Source organism: Chironomus tepperi, unplaced genomic scaffold, assembly GCF_022539635.2.
Source record: "Chironomus tepperi strain 1889 unplaced genomic scaffold, CSIRO-AGI_Ctep_v1 contig_479, whole genome shotgun sequence".
NCBI lineage: Eukaryota > Metazoa > Arthropoda > Insecta > Diptera > Chironomidae > Chironomus > Chironomus tepperi.
In genome coordinates, this window is record NW_027226601.1 from 775,645 (window position 1) to 798,617 (window position 22,973).

A 22,973-nucleotide genomic window follows, 5' to 3' on the forward strand; every position below is an offset into this window, starting at 1 on the left:
AAATTATTGTCTTTTGGTGGGAAAACTTGACGATATTCATCTTGTCCTGTAATGTATACATAGAGGGCAAATATGCAGAAAGCGAGAATAGCCAAAATAATAAGTGGCGGTAATATGCACATGCAGATTGTTCTAATTGTGCCTGTAACACATGAACAGCATCTAAGGATGGAACAAAACGAAAAAAATGTATGTTTTGGTATGAATATTCGCTTTACCCCTATAGACCGAGACCCCATGCGCCCCAGCCAAGGAAGCAAGTGAGTAAGAAGTTCACTTTAGCGCACCTTAAACTTATACGATATGAATCAGACTACTAAAAAAATAGTTTGAAGCAAGCTTATAGTAAAGCTTCTTAAGTTGCACTAAACTTTTACTTACAGGTTGAAACAACCGGAGCATGCTGATTTAATACACTTGCACATTTAGAGGAAATATCAATTTATTAAATTCAAATTTGGGAAATTTACAGAAATCGCAAGTTTTTATGAAATATAAAAGTTGAAATATAATTCGATGATTACTATGATCCATGCAATGATATATTAAATTCCTGATACGTTCCTTTATTCAACTAAGCCTAGAGACCTAGCCATGGCTTGATCTCATACTCTAGCAATCGAAGAATCAATACCACTGAATCTGGTAATGTCTGGATTTGAATCATACCCAATTTACGGATTGGCATACCAAATTTGATCCAAATTTGATCCAAGTACTTACCTATGTGACCAACAAGGCACTATACTGCTACATGGTTTTCAAAACCACAGAGAGAACAGCTGATAAATCTTCACATCACTCCTTTATTTGTACAGTCATATTCCACAACTTAGAGTCATATGCATACTACTCCTGGGCGTATCACAACAGCTACCCCCAAGCAATAACTTATGGAAATGTCACTGCTTTAACTGCTTTCCTCACCATAAATCATAAAACTTCCATCCACAAACAAAATGTAACCAAAATAAATCATAATCAAATGGTTATGATTCTCACGAGACTTAAACTTTATAGATATGGATTGATATGATTAAAAACAGCGCCAAAATGGTAGTTCCAATGATTTCACCACTATTTACACCATATCTGAAATTCAAAATGATAACAAACACGCAAATGTATAAAAAGAATCGATATCAAGTAGCTTAGTTGAGATTATTTGGCATTATTTTGTTTCGTGACATTTTCAAGGAACAATAAAAGTTTTCGTACCGTGGTTATGATGTCATACTCTGTTGATGTTTTGATGAATGACGTCAGAAGACGGCAAAATAATGAGAACCTCGTGGCATATTCCCAGCAATTTTCCATTTCTTCCTTATTGGAAATTGTGGAACTTTTTGACTGTACATAGGGATTGTACATAAGCTTTACGCAAATTCCTTATGTTATGTAATCATGGTGTGCGCATGCCTGGAAAATTTATGGAAATTCCATTTTCCAATTGATTTTTTCATCTTATTTGAATTTTCCATAATTTTTGGAGGGGATGAATTTCCATAAAATTTGATTTCAAAGTTTTCGGATGTAGATTGTTGTCATTTTTGAGGAAATCAATAAAGGAGCAGAATAGACATCGAGTATGTGCCAAAAAGCTGTAACAAACTCAAAGATGATGCATAAAATCGAATAAAACTTTTTAACGGTTTTTCCCCTCAATTCAAAAATAACGTGCTTTTGACTGGAAAGTCCAATAAACTTCCAGTGGAAATTCCAGAGCTTTCCATTTTCCAGAGGTCCAGGATATCGATTTTTCATACAATTTCAAAAGTTTTCAAGCATTAACGTCGGTGAAAATTTTTCTCGTAATAATTTCGGGAAAAATCCAAGATTAAGAGTTCAAATTTATAGAACTGATATCTGACAGTGGTATTTAAGAGACGTAAGTAGAATTTCGGCATAAATCTACGCTTAAATTTAATTAAGAGGAAATTACAAGAAAAAAAAAATCCTCGATAAATTCAGATAGGAAAAAGTTGAGAAAAAGCTCAAAAAATTTACAACTTTGAAGCACAAGACTAAGTGGAACAGCATTAAAAGTGAGGTGCGCGCTTAAATTCTGATCAGTTCATGTAGAAAGTCTGATCAAATTAAAATTTATTAAAATTAATCAATTTTTTTCTCATTTTTGCTCATTTATCATTTTTCTTATTCTTTTCATTGGTTTTTCCAACAAATTTTTAGTACATAATACAGTTGCATGTATCAGTAAAAAGCTTATATTCTGTTTATTGAGCTTTTGTATTAGTATGAGTAAAGATTTCCCACAGTGGAAAAATTAGCTTTCCACCAACATTTCCATTAATTCCTTCCACACTTCTTATGTACACAATTTTGCTTATGTATTGGCAATTTAGGAATGTTTTGGTTGTATTTTAGTTCTTTCCATTTACTCAGACCAAATATTGTTAATCGATTACATCAGAAGAGTATATAGATACAGAGAAAAATAATTTAGAAGAGGAAGAATAGAAAGATCATAGAATTAATCGCCGTAGGCTAACAATCATAGCGCTTTTTTACTGAAAAGGATGTCAAGCTACATATCAAGTTTAGCAATTCCAAAAGATTCCTTTGTTTTCATTTTTCGATCAATCCAAAGTAATTGAAATCTAGACTTACAGTCATATCTAGCTTCATCGAATTAGTACAAAATGAAAACCAAGCAACCATTGATTTCAGTAAAAAAGCGCTGAAAAGTCATCAATTTCTCAAAAGTCATTATCATTCAATATCCTTTCATTCTCTTCTTTTTCTATACAACAGACATGTCGATGTCTCGCTTAATAGATAATGCTTAAATTACCAAAAGGCTTAAAGAAGAAGAAAAAAGGGAAAAAATCGAAGAAAGATCAAGAGCTTTTTACCGAAGAGGAATTAGAGCAATATAAAAGAGAACATCAAGCACATCCAGCGGAAGTAAGTGAGGAACAACATCCTGATAAGGCACACGGCGGTGGTGATGATGACGAATGGTCGAAGTTTGCGGCACTTACAACTGGTGTAGATTCAATATTAAAGAAAACTCAAGGAGACTTAACACGAATAAAGGAAACTTCATTCTTTAAGCGCGTTCAGCCACCAAGTCAAAAGAAGAAGGAAGAAGAGGAGAAGAAAGCTGAAGAAGCTGCTGCTGCTGCTGCTGTTGAAGAACAAAAGCCTGTAGAAGAGGAAGAAAAAGATCCAGCAAAGTTATTATTGAAAGCAGTCGTAGAACTTTCAGATTCTGACGACGACTCTGATATCGACGATTCTGCTTTCGATACAACTTTTATTGAAAAAGTTGAGGCTGGAGAACTTCCATTAGCTTACGTTGAGCCTGAAGAAGAAGAACCTGATTTAGGACCAGATCCTTTTGATACAGGCTACGCAGAAAAGGTCATCAAAGGACCTGAAGTATCACAACGAGGAAAACGTCTTGTTAATATCGGAGCAGCTGTAGAAGTTTTAACAGGAAAAGTTGAAGCTCCAGTTTCTGCTTCAAAAGCCCGCCGGCAACGTCGTGGCATTCAAAATTTATTGCTTGAAAGCTTTGAATTAGACCAAGAAGGAGGATCACAAGACGACGATACATCAAAAGTAATAGCACCAAAGACTTTATTGGATGAGCCACCAGAATTAGCTGACGACGTACCAATCGATCTTAGTGTATCATTGCATTTAGCATTACAGCCACCAAAACCTAAAGTCGAGGGTGAAGAAGAACTTGACAAGGATTTAGAAGGATTTGATATCGTTAAAAAGGATGATGATGATATATTCAATACAGATACAGTAAATATCAAAGAAACCGAAGAAGAAGCACAGAAACGAGCAGCTCAACTTGCTGAAACTGTTGATTGGTCTGAATTTGAACTTGAAAGAGGTATGTAAATTGTTAAATTGTAACTTGATATCCTATTTTAATCCTTTATTCCAAACAGAAAAACCACTTCGCCCACCACCTCCTGTAAATCTCAACAAACAAGTATCTGACGACGAATTTGATCTAGCTGACGATCCATTCGATACAGCATACGTTGAGAAAATCGTCCCAAAATCTATTGATTACGACGACGATTTTGATCCACGTGGAGCAGAAGAGGAAGAAGACGACTTTAATCCTCGTGCCGAGGAAGAAAATATTTTTGATTCAAAAGGAAAGACAGTTGAAAGCACTGCAACATTAGGTTTAGTGAAAAACGATTTATTAAGTGCAAGTCACAGTGATCTTGCTAGTATTGCACCAACATTAGCTCCAAAAGCAGAAGAATCTGAAGAGGAAGTTGATCCATTTGATACATCAGCTGTAGATTCATTGGTAGCACCAGGAAAGTTTGAATTAAAGTATCTTGAAAAGGAATTACTTGATAGTGAAAAGAAAAAGGAATCACTTAGTGACGACGATTTTGATCCACGTGCTGAAGAAGAACAAAGACCTTCCGCAGAGGCTTTAAAGCAAAGAAAGTCTTCATTAAGCTTACACATTCAAGGATCTGGAAATAAGCTTGTGTCATTTGTTATCTCATCACCTGATTTATTGCACGTTGATTCTGAAACAAGTAGCAAGATCCAAAAACCATTAACACCATACTATCGTGAAGCAGCATCAATTGAGGACGAACTTGCTGAAGAAGAAGATCCATTTGATACTTCATTTGTTCCAAATATTGCACCAACAAAAGTTGAATTAGATATAATCGAAAAGGAAATTTTAAAGGCAGAACATAAGCCAACAACATTAAAGCAAAGCTTATCAGATCCTGATTTTGATCCACGAGCAATAACCCCGGAACCACCACAACAAGAACAAAAACAAACAGATTTGTTTTTAACTTTAGATTCACACGACATTAAGGTATTAACACCGGCTAAGGATAGTACACCAGAAGAGGCTGAAATTGATCCTTTTGATACATCAATAGCCAATAATATTGAACCAGGAAGAGTTGAGTTAAAGCTTTTAGAAGACGAATTGATTGAGAAAAAGCCTGAGGCGCCACCACCGACTGATATTCTATCTGATACTCAGGATAATTCAATTTACGTAAAAATCCTAACGCCACAACCAACTGGATCATTAGATTTAGACAACGAAGACGATTTTGATCCATTTGATACATCATTTGCCTCAAATTTAGCTCCAGGCGAAACAGAAATTAAATTGATTGAAAGCGAGCTTATTAATTAAATTAAGTGACCAACAGCAGCATCATGGCTAATCCATTTTTATTTATGGAAGAAGAGGTAGCAGCTGTGGCCGCTGTACCAAATGACGCATTTCAAAATCCATTTTTAGTTGAGGATGATGATGATGAAGTTGGTGATTTTTCAAGTGAAAATCCATTCTCGGCATCGAATCCATTTGCATTTAATGCATCCGATAATGATACCAATAATTTGTACGCAAATAATAATGCAACCGACATGTCACAGTCTGGTGCCAATTTCTTTTTAACAGAAGATGATGATGAGGAAGAGGAGCTGCAAATGCATGAGCAGAATATGCAGCAAGAAGAGCATATGGATCCTACAATGAGTTTCTTTGGTACAACAATCAATGAACAAGATGGATTTCAGTATAGTAATAGTAATGATACCCATGACTTAGTATCCAAAACTATGCCGCCACCTAGACCTCCTCCCGCTACAACACAAGAAATGATTACAACCCTGACAGATCACTTAGACCAAACCAGTGAGAACCTGTTAAATAAAATTCCTTTAACTCGTAGTCCAAGTCCTGTGTCGATGCGTGATTTACATTCCCCATCCCCAACACCCGATGTTGGTGATTTATTAGATGTTTCTGATGCTTTTGCAGCGGCAATGGAAGCTGAAATACAAGCTCAAAACAATCAACAAATTGAAAACAATCATGTAAAAGAAGCGCAAAAGCCAAGTAGGCCACCACCGCCACCAAGACCAGTTCCTCCACCTCGTCCAACTCCTCCTGTAACTGCTTCAACACCTATTCAAGCTGTAAATACTACAACAGTATCGCAACCTGCTGTGCAGCATGTACATCCGCAACAACATCAACAAGAAGATGATCTCTTTGATCTATTTGGCACTGGACATAAAAAGCCACAGCCACCACCAAAGCCTCCTGCACCGAAAACAAAAGAAGACATTTTGAGTCTCTTCCAAGCACCAACTCAACCAGTTTTAGAGCCTAAGAAACAAGATTTGTTAAGTGATGATATTGACTTCTCGCTTCAACAGCACAAGCCTGAACCAGAACCAGAGCCAGAACCTCCACAAGAAGAGAAACCGAAGATTCAAACACCACCATCAAATGTTGCTGTTGTTCAGCCATTTGTTGATCAAGTGCCAAGTATTCCACAAGCTATTGTTGAACCTCTAATTCAAAAGCAAGAGGAGACGGTGATTGAAGCAGTCAGTCAACTTAATATTCATAATCATATTCCATTGAGTCGGTCTATACCGACAATTACGGAAGATCTCACAGAGGATAGACCACAATCTGATTTTATGGATCCACCAGAAGACAATGTTGTTCAGCCTCCATCAGAAATATCATCGGACCATAGTCCAACAGAATCGGGAATAACATCAGGTGGAATTCCTGCATCAGCATCAGGCAGTATTTTAAATATGACAATGCCAGAAATGGAAGAAACTAATGACATTCAAATGCAACCACAACAAGTAGTAGATGTAAATCCATTTGCAGCTGACAAAACACCAACACCAACAAATGAGCAGCTACAATTTCTTACCCAAAAGTCAGTTAACTATGAAACTCAAAGACCCACAACGCCTGATCCAATTGTTGCTCAACCCGAACTCGCACCAATATTTAATGTCGGTCCTACTCCTATTGTTACAAAGCCTTCTAAACCACCACCGCCAATTCGAGGTGGTAGTGTTCTAACAACCGTTCAACAATCAGTTCCAATGCAACAGCATCATCATGTTTCTAATCCTATCATTCCAGAAGAAGAGAATGCTGATGAATTTGATGATTTTGCAGCAAAATTCGAGAGTACTGGACAAGTAAAAAGTACAGGAAATGCTTTTCTTGATAGTTTGGCAATTGAAAGTTCTGGTGATGCATGGGGTGATTCCACCGACGCTTTCGGTGGCGGTGGTGTAGTAGTAACGGCAACCGATGGATTTGGAAATGAAGATGGCTTCGATAGTTGGGATGTTCCAGCAGCACCGGAAAGCACACCATATGCACAACGTAAATTGTCTTCTGGTTCAATCGAGGAAAAAGACTTAAGTGTTACAATTAGACCAAAAACAGATTTTGATTATGTGACTGCACCAGCATTGGCACCGCCAGCACCTAAATCTCCATACTCTGGATCTGCTTATTCTGAAGGTATGCGATGAACTTTAATTGAAAAACTTTGTCTTTAATATTTTATTATTCTAGATTCATCTCCCCGTGTTAATCCATTTGATAAAGGATTTGATGAGTCTGAGCGTACAATGTCTCCAAGTAAGCCTTAATCCTTGAACAATGAAATTTTATAATAATTGATTAAATTCCCCACAGAAATGTCAGAACGAAGAGATTCACAAGACTCTGGTCCAGGAACACCACTTTTCGATGACGATGTATCGCAGCCACTTGAAGATTTTCCAAGAATATTCTATACTGGTCCGGGTTGGGAGATGCAGCTTAGACAGCCCAACAAAAAGAAAATCACCGGACAAAGATTTTGGAAGAAAATCTTCATCCGAGTGGTATATCAAGGAGATAATCCCGTGGTGCAGCTATTAAATAAGGACACTGATAAGGAACCATTCCAAGAACTTCCATTACAAGCATGTTACTCAGTATCGGAAATTGCTGCACAACAATTTGATAATTTTGGTAAAATATTCACACTTAAGCTTCAATACATTTTCTATAAGGAACGAGCTGGTATAAGGCCCGGTCAAGTGACGAAAGCTGAACGAATTACAAATAAAATTGGACTGTTTGCCAAGTATGCAATTGAAGGTGACTATCAAGGTGTCAAAGAATTTGGAAGTGATTTGAAAAAGTTAGGCTTACCTGTTGAGCATGCACCACAAATATCGGAACTACTAAAGCTTGGTTCAATGAGCTATGAAGATTTAAAGCAGTTCTCAATGTGCATTGAAGAAGCATTATTTAAATTAAATGTTCATCGTGATCGTGCATTGACATATAAAATGGAAGAAGTTCAAGTGACAACCGTTGATGAGATTTATGTTGAGCAGAATGCGGAAGGAAATATCGAGAAGCAAATTGCACGTGTTAGATTATTTTTCCTTGGCTTTCTCACTGGCATGCCACTCATTGAGTTGGGCTTAAATGATATGATAAGGCAGGGAAAAGAAGTTGTAGGAAGACATGATATTATACCCGTTGCAACAGAAGAATGGATACGACTTGAGGGTGTTGAGTTTCATGCGTGCGTACAACAAGATCAATATGAACGTTTACGAACGATTAGATTCAAACCACCGGATGCATGCTATATTGAATTAATGAGATTCCGTGTACGACCTCCTAAGAATCGTGAATTGCCTTTACAATTGAAAGCAACATGGGTAGTTACAGGAAATAAAGTGCAACTTAGAGCTGATGTACTTGTGCCTGGTTTTACGTCTCGTAAATTGGGACAAATTCCATGTGAAGACGTTGCTATTCGTTTTCCTATACCTGAGTGTTGGATATATCTATTTCGTGTAGAAAAGCATTTCCGTTATGGATCAGTTAAGTCTACACATCGACGAACTGGAAAAATAAAAGGCATTGAGAGATTCTTAGGAACTGTAGAAACACTTCAAGAGTCATTAATTGAAGTAACGTCTGGTCAGGCAAAGTATGAGCATCATCATCGTGCTATTGTATGGAGATGCCCAAGATTACCAAAGGAGGGTCAAGGTATGGATTATTATACATGATTAATTTAAGTATTAATGGCTTATCTTTTTGGTCCACAGGTGCTTATACAACACATCAACTTATTTGTCGACTGGCACTTACAAGCTTCGACCAGATTCCTGATCAACTAGCACCATATGCTTATGTAGAGTTTACAATGCCAGCTACTCAAGTGTCACATACAACATGTCGATCGGTTAGTGTACAAGAATCAGATAGTGATGATCCACCAGAGAAATATGTTCGATATCTTGCACGACATGAGTATAGGTAAATATTGTGACTTACTATCCTGTAGTTCTTAATGACTAATTGTGATATCCAACAGAGTGGGCATTGAGCATACAATGGGCGAAAGTCAAAATGCATATTTAGCTGCAACAACTGTAAAAAAGCAAACAATACGTGAGGAACCAGCAGCACCAACACCAATGGCAACACATAGTGATTCTGATTCAGACTCAAACTAAACAATAGTCATCTTGCGTATATGGTAACTATGAAAATAATATACTTAATTTGCCTCTAAGTTTACCGATAAAATTCGATATATAGTAGAAGAAAAAAATGATTATAAATAAGTTAAAATTATGGAAAGACTATAAACATTTAGTGAGAAAAAACAACCTATTGTGCTTGAAAATATAATCAAGATTGTTGAAAACTATAAACCATTCACTACTGAACTGTCTCGCTGTAAAGAAATATGATTGACTAAGTTTTGTGTTGAAAAGCTCTTGGAAAAAAGCTTTTGCTAAAAAAAGCTCATTTTTTTGAGATAATTCTGGAAACTTTAAAGTGAAAATAATCTTATATAAATTAACTTAAAAGATCATTATAATGAGAAAGTTCTGCTGCTTGTTTATACACGAGTAGATGGATAAAAATGCTGATGTAATAAAATACTTATGCACTCATACTATATTCATTATGTAGCGAAATCAATAACCATAAAGAATGGAAATAGAGAAAGAAAATGTTATAAAAAGGAACGAAGAAGATTATTATATCTACCTTATATGAAGCTTCGATTATTTTTGAGTGATAAAAAATAGTATTTATTTTGCTTTATCAGACAGAAAAAACTACTAACCAGGGATTAATGTTCATTTTTAACGGCAAAACCCTTTTTGATTTTTGTTCCTCAATAGAATATTTAAATGCAGTACAATACTCAAGTATTAATCCCTCTAAAGCTATAAAATCAATAACTGAAATGTCGTTGACTGAAAACATTTCAATGTTCTCGTAAAAATCTATAAATTTTTTAAAATACAAAGGCAGGAGACTGTGACGTTGTTTAACGAAAAAATGCCATATGATTCCATAATTCACAATATCTTGCTCTCATAATCTCTCGAGAATCCTCTTGAAATGCGTAGGTTTGTGAAGATTAGTTGAAGTTAAGGAGAAAAAGTGTAACAATTACATTGAATTTTATGTAGAAAGTTGCGAAGGCTGTGAAGAGGCTTTTTGGAGAATCGGAGCATCCGTAGGTGTTAAACAGAGGCACATTCAGGAGGGTAGTGGGCTTTGAAATCATTCTCGGCTTCATTTGACCAGAATTATTCGAGGCAAAGATCCATAAAAAACTTTTCTAGCTACACCCTTGCAAGTGCCCTGGTATCAAGCCATGTAAAAGCAAGAGGGAGGAACTTGAAAATTCATCAGAATTTACATTCAATTACCAACATTTCCAAGTATTTACATGAATTCATTTACAAGTTCCACCCCCATGTGCATAAGCCATTAAGAATGTCAGACCTTTGTATGCCGAAATGCTAGATAATCTGCAGCTGGATTAAAAATTGTAACTATCTTTCTGATGACGTCTGTATGATTCCCACAGTCGACTAGTCGATATCACAATCATTATAAAGAATGTTGTTGAAATGACACAGGTTGTGCAATGCTCTTGAGATAACAGTTATACAAGGTATAAACTTTTATATATCCAACCCAAATTCAATAGACTATACACACAAGAAGTCTTTTGTGGCAGGCAAAGTCTTTTTACGAGCAACCAACAGAAAGCAGCTCTCCCTTAAACATCCAATATAGAGCTATGAATTCGAAAAGTTTTCAACACAGCACCGACATAAAATAATCTAATGCTTGAAATCGAGTACTTTTAAAAAATTGATTTGAAATTTTCCTTTATCAAAAAAATGTCATTGAGTGGGAAGATCACAGGTGTGCTCTAGAATTTCATTGTGATAGCTTCATATTACGAGCAGCACCTGAACTCGAAAATTTTTTGAAATATGACACTCAAAAAAAGTATTTAAAAAATTTAAAGTATTAGAATATTCAAAAATTTAATCTTCATCTACTCCAGTGGTGGACAACCTGTGTGACGCGGTAAACTAAAAATTGATGGATATGCTATGAACTGTACACGGCAGTGTGTAATTTCGGTTGAGGTCTACTAAAAAGTGTGTCCCGAATAATAAAGGTTGCCCACCACTGATCCACATCCTACGTCACACGATAAAAATTTTATTAGTTAGAATCGCCTTTTTGCAATAGTAATACATAACATTACCTATACTATAAAAGAATAATTCAGTAAAAAAAATCATAAGCATCATCATGAAAAGAAAATTGTGCGTGATATGAAAATAATGAGTCTGTGGTTTGTTAGGCTTGGTTAATTAAAATTGATTGAATTATTTTGTGAGCAGTAAGATTGTAAAAGGCTAATTGACGTAATTTATTTAAAAATTCATGTAACCAAATTTAATGGAACACAAACTCGACGATTAATCTTAGAGATGTGATGAGAAGAAGTCCTCAAACTCTAAGACATACCCAAGATATATTTACGGTTATTAAGTTATCTTATGAGAGTAGTTAAAGTAATTCCAATCAAAACATAAATTTTGTTGCTAAAAAACTAAGAATCATTGACAGTTCCGTGTTCTGCATGGAATCTAGAAAAAAATACTAATTTACATAGGAAATTTAAATTTATTGTTCAGGAAAGCAATTTATTTATAAAGTAACACAATCCGCGATCTTAATTGCTTTATATACCTTATACCTTAGGGGTCCTATAGAGAGGTACCCAGACCGAGACTTAGTATGTTTCAGTCCTCTAGACAGAGACTTAGTCGGACTCAGATCCGGTTTCAAAGCTTCAAAGAATTCCCTTATATTCTCGGTCTCGGTGTCGATCTTGATCTCGAAAACTCGTTGATACCGAGACTTCGGGAAACCCCACATGACCCTACCTATATACCTAACCACCCTGCTTTATTTAATATTATTATATCTCTAAACACATTACGAACGGCGATTAACGATGGAATAATATTTATTTGTAGATGTTTATGAATGTCGATGGAATTCTACGATGATGAAAAAGTTCGCTACTTATAACAAAATTAGTTTTGACAATAAATACTAGCGATAATCTCGTAATATTATTATTCTAATTCTTATCTCGATCCTAATTCACACAATTTATCAGTATTTTGTTGTTGATGTGATAAAATTAAAATAAAGGAAAAATTAATGTTGGTTTGGAGAGGATGTTGTTGAGGTTTTGGAAGTATTGAAGGATTACAGCAATATGAGGAAAATTTGTCTAGATCTAGTGAGGATTTAGTGACAGGATTATGACACGGAAATTGGGTACTAAATATGTGAGATTTGCTCTTTAATTTATATGAGATTAAGCGTGATTTAATTATTTTGAGAGCGGAACTTACGTCTTGTTATTAACCTCAGATTATATGGAAAGTACCACAAATGTCAAGTTTATTACTAGTCATAAGACCGACTTATCGTAGTCTAGTCTATTCTGGATATATCTATGTTACATATGATAACTAGAACTATCCCTAATTAAAAATCAGCTTTACATTAAGTATGAATCTAAATAAGGACCTAAGCTACCCTAGATACACCTTATATGGACACTTAGGTATACCTTTGATCTATTCATATCTTTTAAGGTTTGGATCAGATTTGAGGTTATGTTAGTAGAAATTTTGCTGAAATTCTCAATATTTTCTAAATTCCGACAGCATTCGCTGCACCAGATCAACAAAACCCAAACCCAAAAATCCGCAAATCACCATATAAAATGAGAAATGTTTTTCCTTTTGTTGTTCAATTTATGAATTAAAAAAAAAAAGAGAATAAATCTATTGTGAATGAAACAAAAAAAAAGAAGTTATTATGATAAAATGCTGTTGATTTTGTGACTGTAATTTTTAGCTCCATAAAAAAATAGAAAATAAATGCAATAATAATCGTTAAAGAAAATACGAGAAACAAGATGAATCATCGTCATATTTATTATCATTAAATTACCTACAAGATATAAATTTAAAATCATTGCAAGACATAAGAATAATGAGAATATTTAAGAGAGTACATATACATGATCTATATATAAATGCATTCACATTATAATTATACTATAATTAAACAAAAATATATTTAATTTCTTAATGTTAATAACTTAAAAAAAAAGGAATAATAATCGACATTTAATCACGTAAAGTATTTACCAAAAAAACTAAAATTTTGAAATTTATGAATGTCTTATGTTGTGTGATTACGTGATCTAATTTATTAAGGAGCGGTTCGCGTGGTGTATCGAGTAAAACACTAAGAAACATTGCAATAAATGATAATGCATACATATTTAATTGTTTAACAAAAAAAAAAAGGAATAAAATGAGTAAATGACTCATGATCAATGCGCTGCTAGAGAATGGAACTAAAAAAAATGCTATTTGAGTTAAAATTGGAAAGCTCTTAAGCTCAAAATCATGGTGAATTGTAAGATTTTGTTAGTTGAGAATTGATTTAGAGTCACGATTTTAATTGTAGAATTTATAAATAGTTGTGACCATGCAATGAATTAACAAGTTAAAGGAAGTGACCAAGTGCACGAAAGAAAAGATTTTTTTTTAAGTTCAAGTCATGAACTAGAGCAGTTTTAATGGAGTTAAACACGTAGACAATTGTCTTGTTATTTATTATTGTGATTTATAGCCTAACAAGACCGGATAAATCAAACTGCTGGATAGCAATAACTTGTTGATGACATTCTATTGAGCTTGTAAGTTTGATTCTGTTGATTAGAAAGTAGAAATTACTTGAGTGTTAATGCAATTGTTAATTCAGATGACCAAAAATTATCTACACTGGCATTAAGATCGACATCCAGAATCCGACGTTCCCTAACAGGCCAAGAGCATGGCCATCTTAAATGTACTAGATGAGCATGCTATTGAGCGTTGCACTCAGCTTGCTCTGCTCTTGAAAGCACGCTCCTTGCTCGCTAGGATTTGACAGCTAGCCCTGACATACAAGCACATGCTTAATGACCATCTTACGGTACCTAGTAAGCATGCTCATTGGGTCAACGACCAACTCAACTAACAAAATCTTCAACCCAACCCCATTTCGACATTTAAACTAATTTCATCAAACATATTATCATTAATCATAAGAGCATAAGAAATGTTAAAAATGTATTTAAAAAAAAAAATTTAAAGGAATGCAAAGATTAGAAAATGATGAAATTTTAAATAATATATAATGATATTAATATGAAGACAGTTTAAATGAATAAATAAATTAAATAAATATCTGCCCAGAATAAATGAGAACCTATGAGAAGTGAAAAATAAAGAAATATTAAATAAAATTAATCAAACTGCATTTTTATTGGTTTACTGCCATTTAGTGAAGCATCAAAACTTCCTCGATTGGCAATTTTGCATATTTAGTTTAGGATGTAGCATCAATTTGTTATTTATTGCCGTAAATTCATCAAAAACTCAAGCATCTTTCCCGAACAGCACATGTTACAACCAAAGGCTTACCATCTGACTCTGTGGCTGGCTATGTCACATAGTTTGTACAAATTCTCCGTCCACACGTTGAGCTAGGTGACACCATTATGGCCATTTACAATTGAAAATGCGGTTCATAGCATTGTGCTGCCTGGGTCTATTATTTGGTAATGAACATATTGCAATCAATGAATATTTAGGTTAATAGACGAGACTTAAGCATTGCAATTTATGAACATTTCATTAAAGACAAATAATGGATCGTCTATTAAATTTGCCCAATTTTGTGAAAGTTTTAATTGGATTTTCAGCAAAATGTCAAAGATGTGCTCAATGTCATTATGCATGACATATAGCAGCTTCTTCTATTAAATTACATAATTATTTTTGGCATATTATTTCTCTAGTGTACACTTGGCTGACGATTTATTAATAATGAATCAATGTTCTTCTTTGAATTGAAAAAATGTTTTGGAGTCACAAAGTCTCGGTGCCTGGAAATTTATTATTTTTGTTCTGACGCAGAACATTTGAATTGATGATTTTCGGTATTTTTGACAGCTGTAAACAAGATTCTTAAAGATTTGTCTTGTAATTTGTCTAGACTATGACAGGAACTACGGAGATTGGCAATAAAGGAGACGACATTGACTCTTATTCACTTTTTGGGAAAATTTTTGAGGTGATTTGGATTGACATGCATAGATTTGATAGATCATACCCGAGAATCATGTGTCAAAATGGGAATCTAACCCTAATATCCTATTTGTTTCATGTCTGTAACTTATTAACGACCCAATACACCAATTATTCCATCATATCTCATAACTTTCAGCTCATACAGCATGTGAAGTAAATCAGCATGAGCAGTATCAATGATAAAATCAATTATATCCTCAACACCACATTTAACATTTAGATGGTTTCAATCTACGCATGAGCTTTATACATTGTTCTCTGATTCATACGTCATGATCTATGAAAAATGACTTTAAATGATTTATTTTTTGGAACTCATTGGTGCTGAAAAAATAATTTCAACGCTTAAAGTGACTCGCAAAAGTATGCTGCAATCATAACACCATTAAAGGACATCAATCAATAATTTATGTTGTTAACTGATTGATTATTTCAGCTTTAAGTAAATACCAACAGGTATGTACATAAATGTTTTGATTTCTTGCTGTTTGGGGATGTTGAATGCATGCATGATGTACATGTTAATTGTATCTTAAATTGATTTAAGACGATATTAATTATGAAGAAATTGTGTGTTATTGAAAAAGGTCGTTGGTTGGTATTTCGAGTTAAATGATGAAACATTCGTCTTTAGGCTATGATTGCTGGTTTCTTTATGGCACTTAATAAGCATTCTTGGATGTTTGATAAAATCTGCAGATTATTTTGATTGCTATTTAAATATCCCGAGCTATTCAATTTGGAAAACCGAATTTTTCGCAGTAAAAATTGGTCGATATGAGCCTTTACGGTGTTGTCAGTGTTATGAGTCATCTGTGAGTCTTACCGTTAAACGGCGACGCTGTGATACCCTCCGTATGACCACGCACTGCTGTTCTAGTATTTGTCATTCAAAGGCATGTACCCGAGTAAGTACGAGTGCTAAAATATCATTTAATTAATCATGCACTACTGCTGTTTGGTCAATATTTGGACCATAATACTTCTGGTGTAATTGCGTAAGCATTGTGCGAATCGTTGTCATATCCACATCACTCTATATAATGATTGAACGTTGGGTTTCTCGTGGGAATCGAACTAATTTGCTCACAAGATAATGACACAGCTTCTGCTTAACTATTTGGGCACAGAACCTTTACTCTGACACTGGCAGATACGCCTTTATATGACTCGTCACCATCGATTCCACTCTGCCTTTATAATTAATCTTATGTCTATAGTACAAATGTAATTCTAATGACAGTTTGTTTGTTATTAACTTCTTACAGTGGTTCTGTTACTGTTGTGTTACTTTTGTAAACAAGTTTTGACAAGAGGCTTAAGAGTCTTAAAATGCTCAAAAATGTTTCTCTTTTGGAATGAAAAATTAAGGTTCAACTTTCCAGTGTTTCATTCCAAACTTATCAAAATTCATAATGGAATTCTATAGTACAGTTAACAGAGTAATGCTGGTCATTGCAAGTAATTGACCTACTTAAAGGTGTCAATCTTTACAACTTAACCTTGCAAGGTCTCATCATTATGTTTTACAGCATTCATAAAATGCAAGGAAATTTTAAGTGAAAAATTCCCACAATATAAATCATACAGCTGTTAATAGCCCCCAAAATGTGATAATAAAATTCATACAGTCGTTTCCTCCGAAGCATTAAATAAACAGTAATCTCCATCGTCTGATCTTATAATCTATTCATTTATTCAAAGAAATGATGCATTCATTAATAGAATTACGAGAAAAAAGTGATGAATGAATGACCGCATATTGTGAGTTACGCAGTATTTTAATTAAACAACTGATTAGTCTGTGCAATAACAGTTAGTTTAAGTTACAAGAGTAGCTACTTAATCAGTCATTCGATGTGATCAGACAAAGACGTAAAAAAATATGAAATAAAACCTTCAAAATGGCCCTTCCAAGACAAAACACAAAAAAGACGTCGTAAATGATTCTTCACGACTTTTTTCTCACCAAATTTGAGATGAGGGCACTTGTGGCATTCCAGTTTGCAAAGCTCTTTTGTATTTTATAGTTGCGAACAGTTTAGAAAATTTGCTTAATTGTTAGAATCACATTGAGGAGTAAAGAGCTCATAACTTTTTTTATTTATTTATTTTTTTGAAGTTTTGTTTACGTTCTTGGCTTGTTGTTAGGTATAAATATTTTTGCAACATGGAGAACAACAATGAGGATAGAATTTCACGGGTTTTTGAAGGTCATCATGTATTTGTTACTGGAGGTAAGGAATTAGAATTGATTCTTTTTCACATAGCTTAATTATTAGGCTTACAATATAATGTGAAGTGAATTGGCAAATGACAATTTTGTAGTGGAATGACCAAGAACTGCAAGTTTGCATTGTCTGGTCTGCAATCTTCGTCATGATAGCTCGTTTAAATTAAGGCTGGACAAGCTTGCAGTTTTGGATGATCCTTCCAATTCTGATGCAAAAGTGCCTAATCATACCTTCCTGGTTGATACATTGTCAATTAGTGCTGTATTTTTGTCATAAATGTTTTGGTGCAGTGAAATATCTTCAAATCTGTTGACATGACATGAGAAATGCAATTTGGAATAGCGGATCCCGAGTGGGACACAAACCCAGGTCCTACGATTTCGAGTCGCATGCTCCAAACATTGAGCTTTCTCAGGCTAAACGAACATATGACAAAGTACTATACATAAGTTATACATTTTTCTGTATCTCCTGCTTACTACTGCACTTCCAATGATGTACCGTTGAAAGTCCATAATAAGAATCTCATTCAAACTATAAGCCCGAGTGGACATTAGAACTAGTCAAAGGCAAGCTAATATCTAGTTGATGACTAATTCTAACAGTTTTATGTTCACTCTGGAAAGTTATTCTTGATAATGTCTAATTGCTTCCGATATATTCTCAACATTTACTCTCATCCTTAGCAACTGGATTCATGGGTAAAGCATTTCTCGAGCGACTCTTGCGAGCAACAAAAGTAGCAAAAGTGTACATCCTAATCAGACCAAAAAGAGGAAAGGCATCAAAAGAGAGACTCGTTGAACTTTTGGACAATTTGGTATGCATTTCAATTCTTTCACAATACAAACAATAATACCTTGTCCTTATAGCTGTTTGACACATTACGACAGAGCAGAAATTATGTGGAACTTATAACAAAAATTACAGTAGTTGATGGTGATTGCTCGATGGAAGAATTAGGAATTGATGCTGAAATTAGAAAGAAACTTTGTGAAAAATTGACAATGATTTTTCATTTTGCGGCTACGACAAGATTTGATGAGAAATTGAAGACAGCAATAAATCTCAATTTACGTGGAACATCAGAGATGATTAAGCTTGCTCGTGAATGTAGAAACATAAAATTATTTTGTCATATATCTACAGCGTATTGTCATTTACATGAATCAAATTTACTTGAAATACCTTATCCATCATCAGTGAATCCACATGAGTTAATGAGCATTGTTGATCGATTAACGGAAAATGAAGCAGAACTCATTAAAAATGAATATTTGAACAAATTCATACCAAACACTTATGTGCTTACGAAATCACTTGCTGAGGTAATTGTTGTCGAAGCACTTGAGACTCATAAATTACCTGTTATGATCGTACGTCCGTCAATAATCACGCCAACATTGTCTGATCCAAAACCTGGTTGGGTTAATGATTATAATGGACTTGGTGGATTACTGATTGGAATTGGTAAAGGTGTGATACGCAGTATACATTGTAATGACAAATATTATGGTGACTTTATACCGGTGGATGTTGCGATACATGGGATGATGATGTGTACATGGAATTATCTGTCGTTGAAGTAAGTGTTTGTTGATGATTTGCTGATTTTTTAGGATTTTTTGGGTTGCAATGTATGTTTTGTTGCGGCATGTGATACTCGATCGGTACAAGTTTTTTATGGCATTTGGTTGACAGCCACTTGACAGTCAAACGATAGCTTCTTAGCTTCTAACCTTAAATTGGCAATCTATTGATTGTCATGAACAGTTTGTGTCGATCGAGTTATGATCATCATGTTCATGATGTGTTACTCGGGATGTCTTGTACTTAAGAGCCAAAAATTGCGGTTGAGTAAAAGTTAAAAGTTGTCCAAAATCCAAAAAATGCGCCTTTATCACAAAACTTAAATAACTATTCAACTTACTAATTAAAAACATCTATTTTGACAGGAATCAAGATAAATACATCTTTAACTTTACAACATCAAATGAGATTGTTATGTCATGGGGACAAATTTTAGCAAAAGGCTTAACAATTTGTATCGACAAATACCCAATGAGTCAGGCATTGTGGTAAGATTTCCGCATTGATTGCTGTTATTCTTATTTCTGTAAAACATTTCTGTCTATTAATAGGTTTCCAAATCTAACATTGACAAAGTATCGATGGCTACACAAAACGAGATGTCTATTCTACCATTGGATACCAGCCGCTATAATTGATTCTGTGCTCTTTTGTGTCAAAATTAAACCATTGTAAATTATTTTATTGCTATATATTAAGTTTTTAACATAAATTGATTAAAAATACATTTTCAGCCTCTGGCGAGTACACAAAAAAATATCAAAAGGAATCAAAACCATCGAAATATTTGCAAACAATCAATGGACTTTTGACAATTCGAATGTCATTCAAATACGATCGAGAATGAATGAATATGAGCTGATGAAGTATAAAGTATCGTCAGATGGAATTGATATTGAGAAATATATGGAAGATTGTCTCTTAGGTGGTCACATGTATTTACTACGTGACGGAAGTAAATATGAAGATTTTAGGAATGGAAGAACGACGATGAAGATCGTAAGAGCATTTAAACATCCGTAAAGTGATTGACATTGATGTGTGCTTCTTATTTTCTAGCTATTTATCATTGACAGACTGCTGAAGTTGATAATTCTTGGTGCTATACTTTATGGACTATTTTCCATAATTTTGTCAATATTTTCATAACTTCATGCTGACTATAACAGAACTTAACAATTCCTAATTTCTACTAACATGTGATTTTGGTTTCCCATGCATTGGCGATTTCATGCTACTCATTGATGATTGTTGTGATGCATATGCTGACCCTGCATGTGATCCTTGTGAACTTCCAGCTGAAAGATCTGCAGCACCTTGAGAACTGCCACCAGATGATCCAAGTGATGAATTTAATATCAAATTTGTGATGCCGCCAACAACGGAACTGATGATGTTGGATAGAAACTCAAATATGTAATTCCTATGGCTTGATGGCTCATTAGTTCCGCGCTTCTGTTTAGTCTGATCGAATCCTTTCAAAAAGTTCTCAAAGAATATCTTTGGCTTTGGTGGAGCGTCGTCTTCTTCTGGATCCTACAAAGACAAATTTCTCAAATTTAATATGCTTAGTTAGACATAAAATATGTGGAAGGTCCTTGAAAAAGTGTAATTTTTTGTTTACAGATCATCGAAAAATCAATTACGATAATTGAGATGAAAACTTAAAAAATGTTTATGGAATAAAGAAATGTAATTACCGCACTTAATTGAGCAAATAATGTTCCGACAAAGTTACCGAAAAATGCTCCGTTGTTGTCCTTGAAATTAAAAAAAAAAACTGTATTTATTATTGGTTTTTAAATATTTCATTATTGTTACTTACAGCACCTCCACCTCCCGAGAGCCCTAAAAATATAATTAATGTTAAAATATTACAAAATACTTGACTTAATTGAGTGAATAAAGCGCATTTTTGTGGGAGTGAAAATCAGTTTCCCTGATTATCAACCAAGATCCAAAAAATTCCTAGTCACATTAGTGCCCATAAAGTCAGGTCCACTAGGATTCAAGTCACTTTCATTAAGATGAAGGAATTTTATGATTTAAACGGATTTTGCAAATTCAAATTTCTTTATGGATTGAAGCAACGCTTTAAAATACTTCGTTGTTTATGAAATGAAAAACCATTAATTAACTTGTTTAGATATGGCTTTGTGCTTCCAGACTAATCGATACGTAATATTTCTATAGCACAGAGCTGATGCTTCAAACTAGAGCAAGCAACGATGTATAAATGTCGAGATTTCACGACTGATTCAACCAGCCAGCCGACCGAACAAAGCCCGAGTGCACAAACATCAGAACTAGTCAATGTCGAGTTAATATCCAGTTGATTTCTAGTTCCACTTTATTTTTGTCTACTCCCAAAGTGTAATATCAAGCTGCCCTTTTTCAAAAATGCGCTAAAAAATTAGAAATTTAAAATAAATTATTCAACCTTCAACTGCAATTCCAAGATATGTAGCGAGAACTTTTCCAAAATTCTCATCACCACCCAATAATCCAGCGAGAAGTGATGTGCCTGTGCTAATCAATGATGGCACATCTAATCCATTTGGCTGTCAAATTACATAATTTATGATTATTAAGAAAGTTCACTGAGTAATGAAAATCAAATTATTTACGCCAAATAAGTTAGTAACAACTCCAGATAAAGCTCCGACAAGAGCACCGACGTCTGACCCTAAAAATTATATCCATTGAGGAATTAATGAATCTAATTATTCAACAGCTTACTAACCTTCTTCACCACCACTTAAACCAGCAATTAATCCAGCAAGACCACCTCCACCGAGTGGTGAGTCAAGTCCATCACCAAATTCTTCATCCTCATCATTATCACCGTCGACCTTTTCATTTTCATTTGGACTATCACCATCAATGGCATTGGCCGTTGCATCATCGTCGTTCTGCCTACGAAAGCGATAAAAACTTTCTAAGTTGCTTTGGTGAACTGGCCAAATGGGCATGCGAATGTACAAAAGTGGCAAATTATATGTCTCATGCTTAAAAATATCTTTTGCATGAGAATCCAATGACGATGTAATAGTTGACGGTGTGGAACTGATTTCCGACTTTTTCTTTGGCTGCTGCATATGAGTAATTGTTTCGTGGACTGTCGCATTCATAGTTTTACGTAAAAATTGTAGATGACTGTTTACATTATTTTGTGCCTGCTTCATTAACTCTTTCTTATCTTTTGGTATGATCTGTGACTTGGCCGACTTTGAAAGATTATTGGACATTTTATGTAGAGCTTGTCGGTAGTCGTTGATTGTCTCAGTACCCATTGCAACATTCATGGCACTCGTGAGAATTTCCAATGCCTTTTTATCTCGCTCAATTGTGTCTTCAATTTTTTGGTACTTTTCAACTGCTTGACGCATATTTGATCCTTGAAGGGTCTTAATGAACTCGTGAATTATTGTTAATATATTTGTTTCCATTTTTCTAGCTGTTTTTATAGTTCCCATGACAATTCCCATCGATGCTGCACGTTTTATGTTCTTTTGTAAGTTTGTCATTAAATCTTTAACATTTGAAGCATTTTGTATCTTCTGTAAGATATCACTGACATTAGGACTTGAATTTTTAATTCGTGCACTAAAAATAATCACTGTAAGTGCACTAAGCACATGAAAGTAAATGTAAAGTTTCATTTTCAAATGAAAACTGAAGAGTTTTGAGTCATTGATGGTACTTTTATAAAGTACATTTAATTAAGGGTTTTCATACAATGTTGCAAGCTTTCATCAG

At 34.5% G+C, this 22,973-nt stretch overlaps 3 protein-coding genes across 3 annotated transcripts; 2 read left to right on the top strand and 1 right to left on the bottom strand.

Annotated features, from left to right (window-relative positions):
• The first annotated feature begins 1,776 nt into the window (after nt 1–1,776).
• Nucleotides 1,777–10,340, top strand: LOC139099656 (protein stoned-B-like). The gene is given in 8 exon segments (XM_070652181.1): nt 1,777–1,888; nt 2,773–3,871; nt 3,930–5,178; nt 5,181–7,336; nt 7,391–7,456; nt 7,514–8,875; nt 8,935–9,145; nt 9,204–10,340. Coding segments are annotated over 7 exon segments (6,258 nt in total). The 5' UTR covers nt 1,777–1,888; nt 2,773–2,799; the 3' UTR covers nt 9,346–10,340.
• A 6,997-nt stretch (nt 10,341–17,337) lies between these two features.
• LOC139099593 (putative fatty acyl-CoA reductase CG5065) lies at nt 17,338–20,975 on the top strand. The gene is made up of 7 exons (XM_070652101.1): nt 17,338–17,627; nt 18,311–18,444; nt 18,497–19,209; nt 19,580–19,702; nt 19,766–19,885; nt 19,949–20,213; nt 20,274–20,975. Exons 1-7 carry the CDS (start codon nt 17,561–17,563, stop codon nt 20,361–20,363), a joined length of 1,512 nt encoding a protein of 503 aa, XP_070508202.1. The 5' UTR covers nt 17,338–17,560; the 3' UTR covers nt 20,364–20,975.
• On the bottom strand, nt 19,542–22,935 carry LOC139099675 (uncharacterized). Its single transcript, XM_070652200.1, has 6 exons — nt 21,958–22,935; nt 21,842–21,900; nt 21,655–21,775; nt 21,040–21,062; nt 20,915–20,974; nt 19,542–20,750 (listed from the first exon to the last, which is right to left on the bottom strand). The coding sequence occupies exons 1-6, from the start codon at nt 22,874–22,876 to the stop codon at nt 20,397–20,399; spliced, it is 1,536 nt and encodes a 511-aa protein (XP_070508301.1). The 5' UTR covers nt 22,877–22,935; the 3' UTR covers nt 19,542–20,396.
• Between the last annotated feature and the right edge of the window lie 38 nt (nt 22,936–22,973).

Coding starts and splice junctions, on each gene's coding strand:
- LOC139099675 (XM_070652200.1), bottom strand. CDS start 22,876: ATGAAACTTTACATTTACTTTCATGTGCTTAGTGCACTTACAGTGATT. Junction 21,063..21,654: donor TCTTGGAATTGCAGTTGAAG/GTTGAATAATTT, acceptor TTATATTTTTAG/GGCTCTCGGGAGGTGGAGGT. Junction 20,975..21,039: donor TCTCGGGAGGTGGAGGTGCT/GTAAGTAACAAT, acceptor TTTAATTTCAAG/GACAACAACGGAGCATTTTT.
- LOC139099593 (XM_070652101.1), top strand. CDS start 17,561: ATGGAGAACAACAATGAGGATAGAATTTCACGGGTTTTTGAAGGTCAT. Junction 19,703..19,765: donor CCAATGAGTCAGGCATTGTG/GTAAGATTTCCG, acceptor GTCTATTAATAG/GTTTCCAAATCTAACATTGA. Junction 19,886..19,948: donor TGTGTCAAAATTAAACCATT/GTAAATTATTTT, acceptor ATACATTTTCAG/CCTCTGGCGAGTACACAAAA.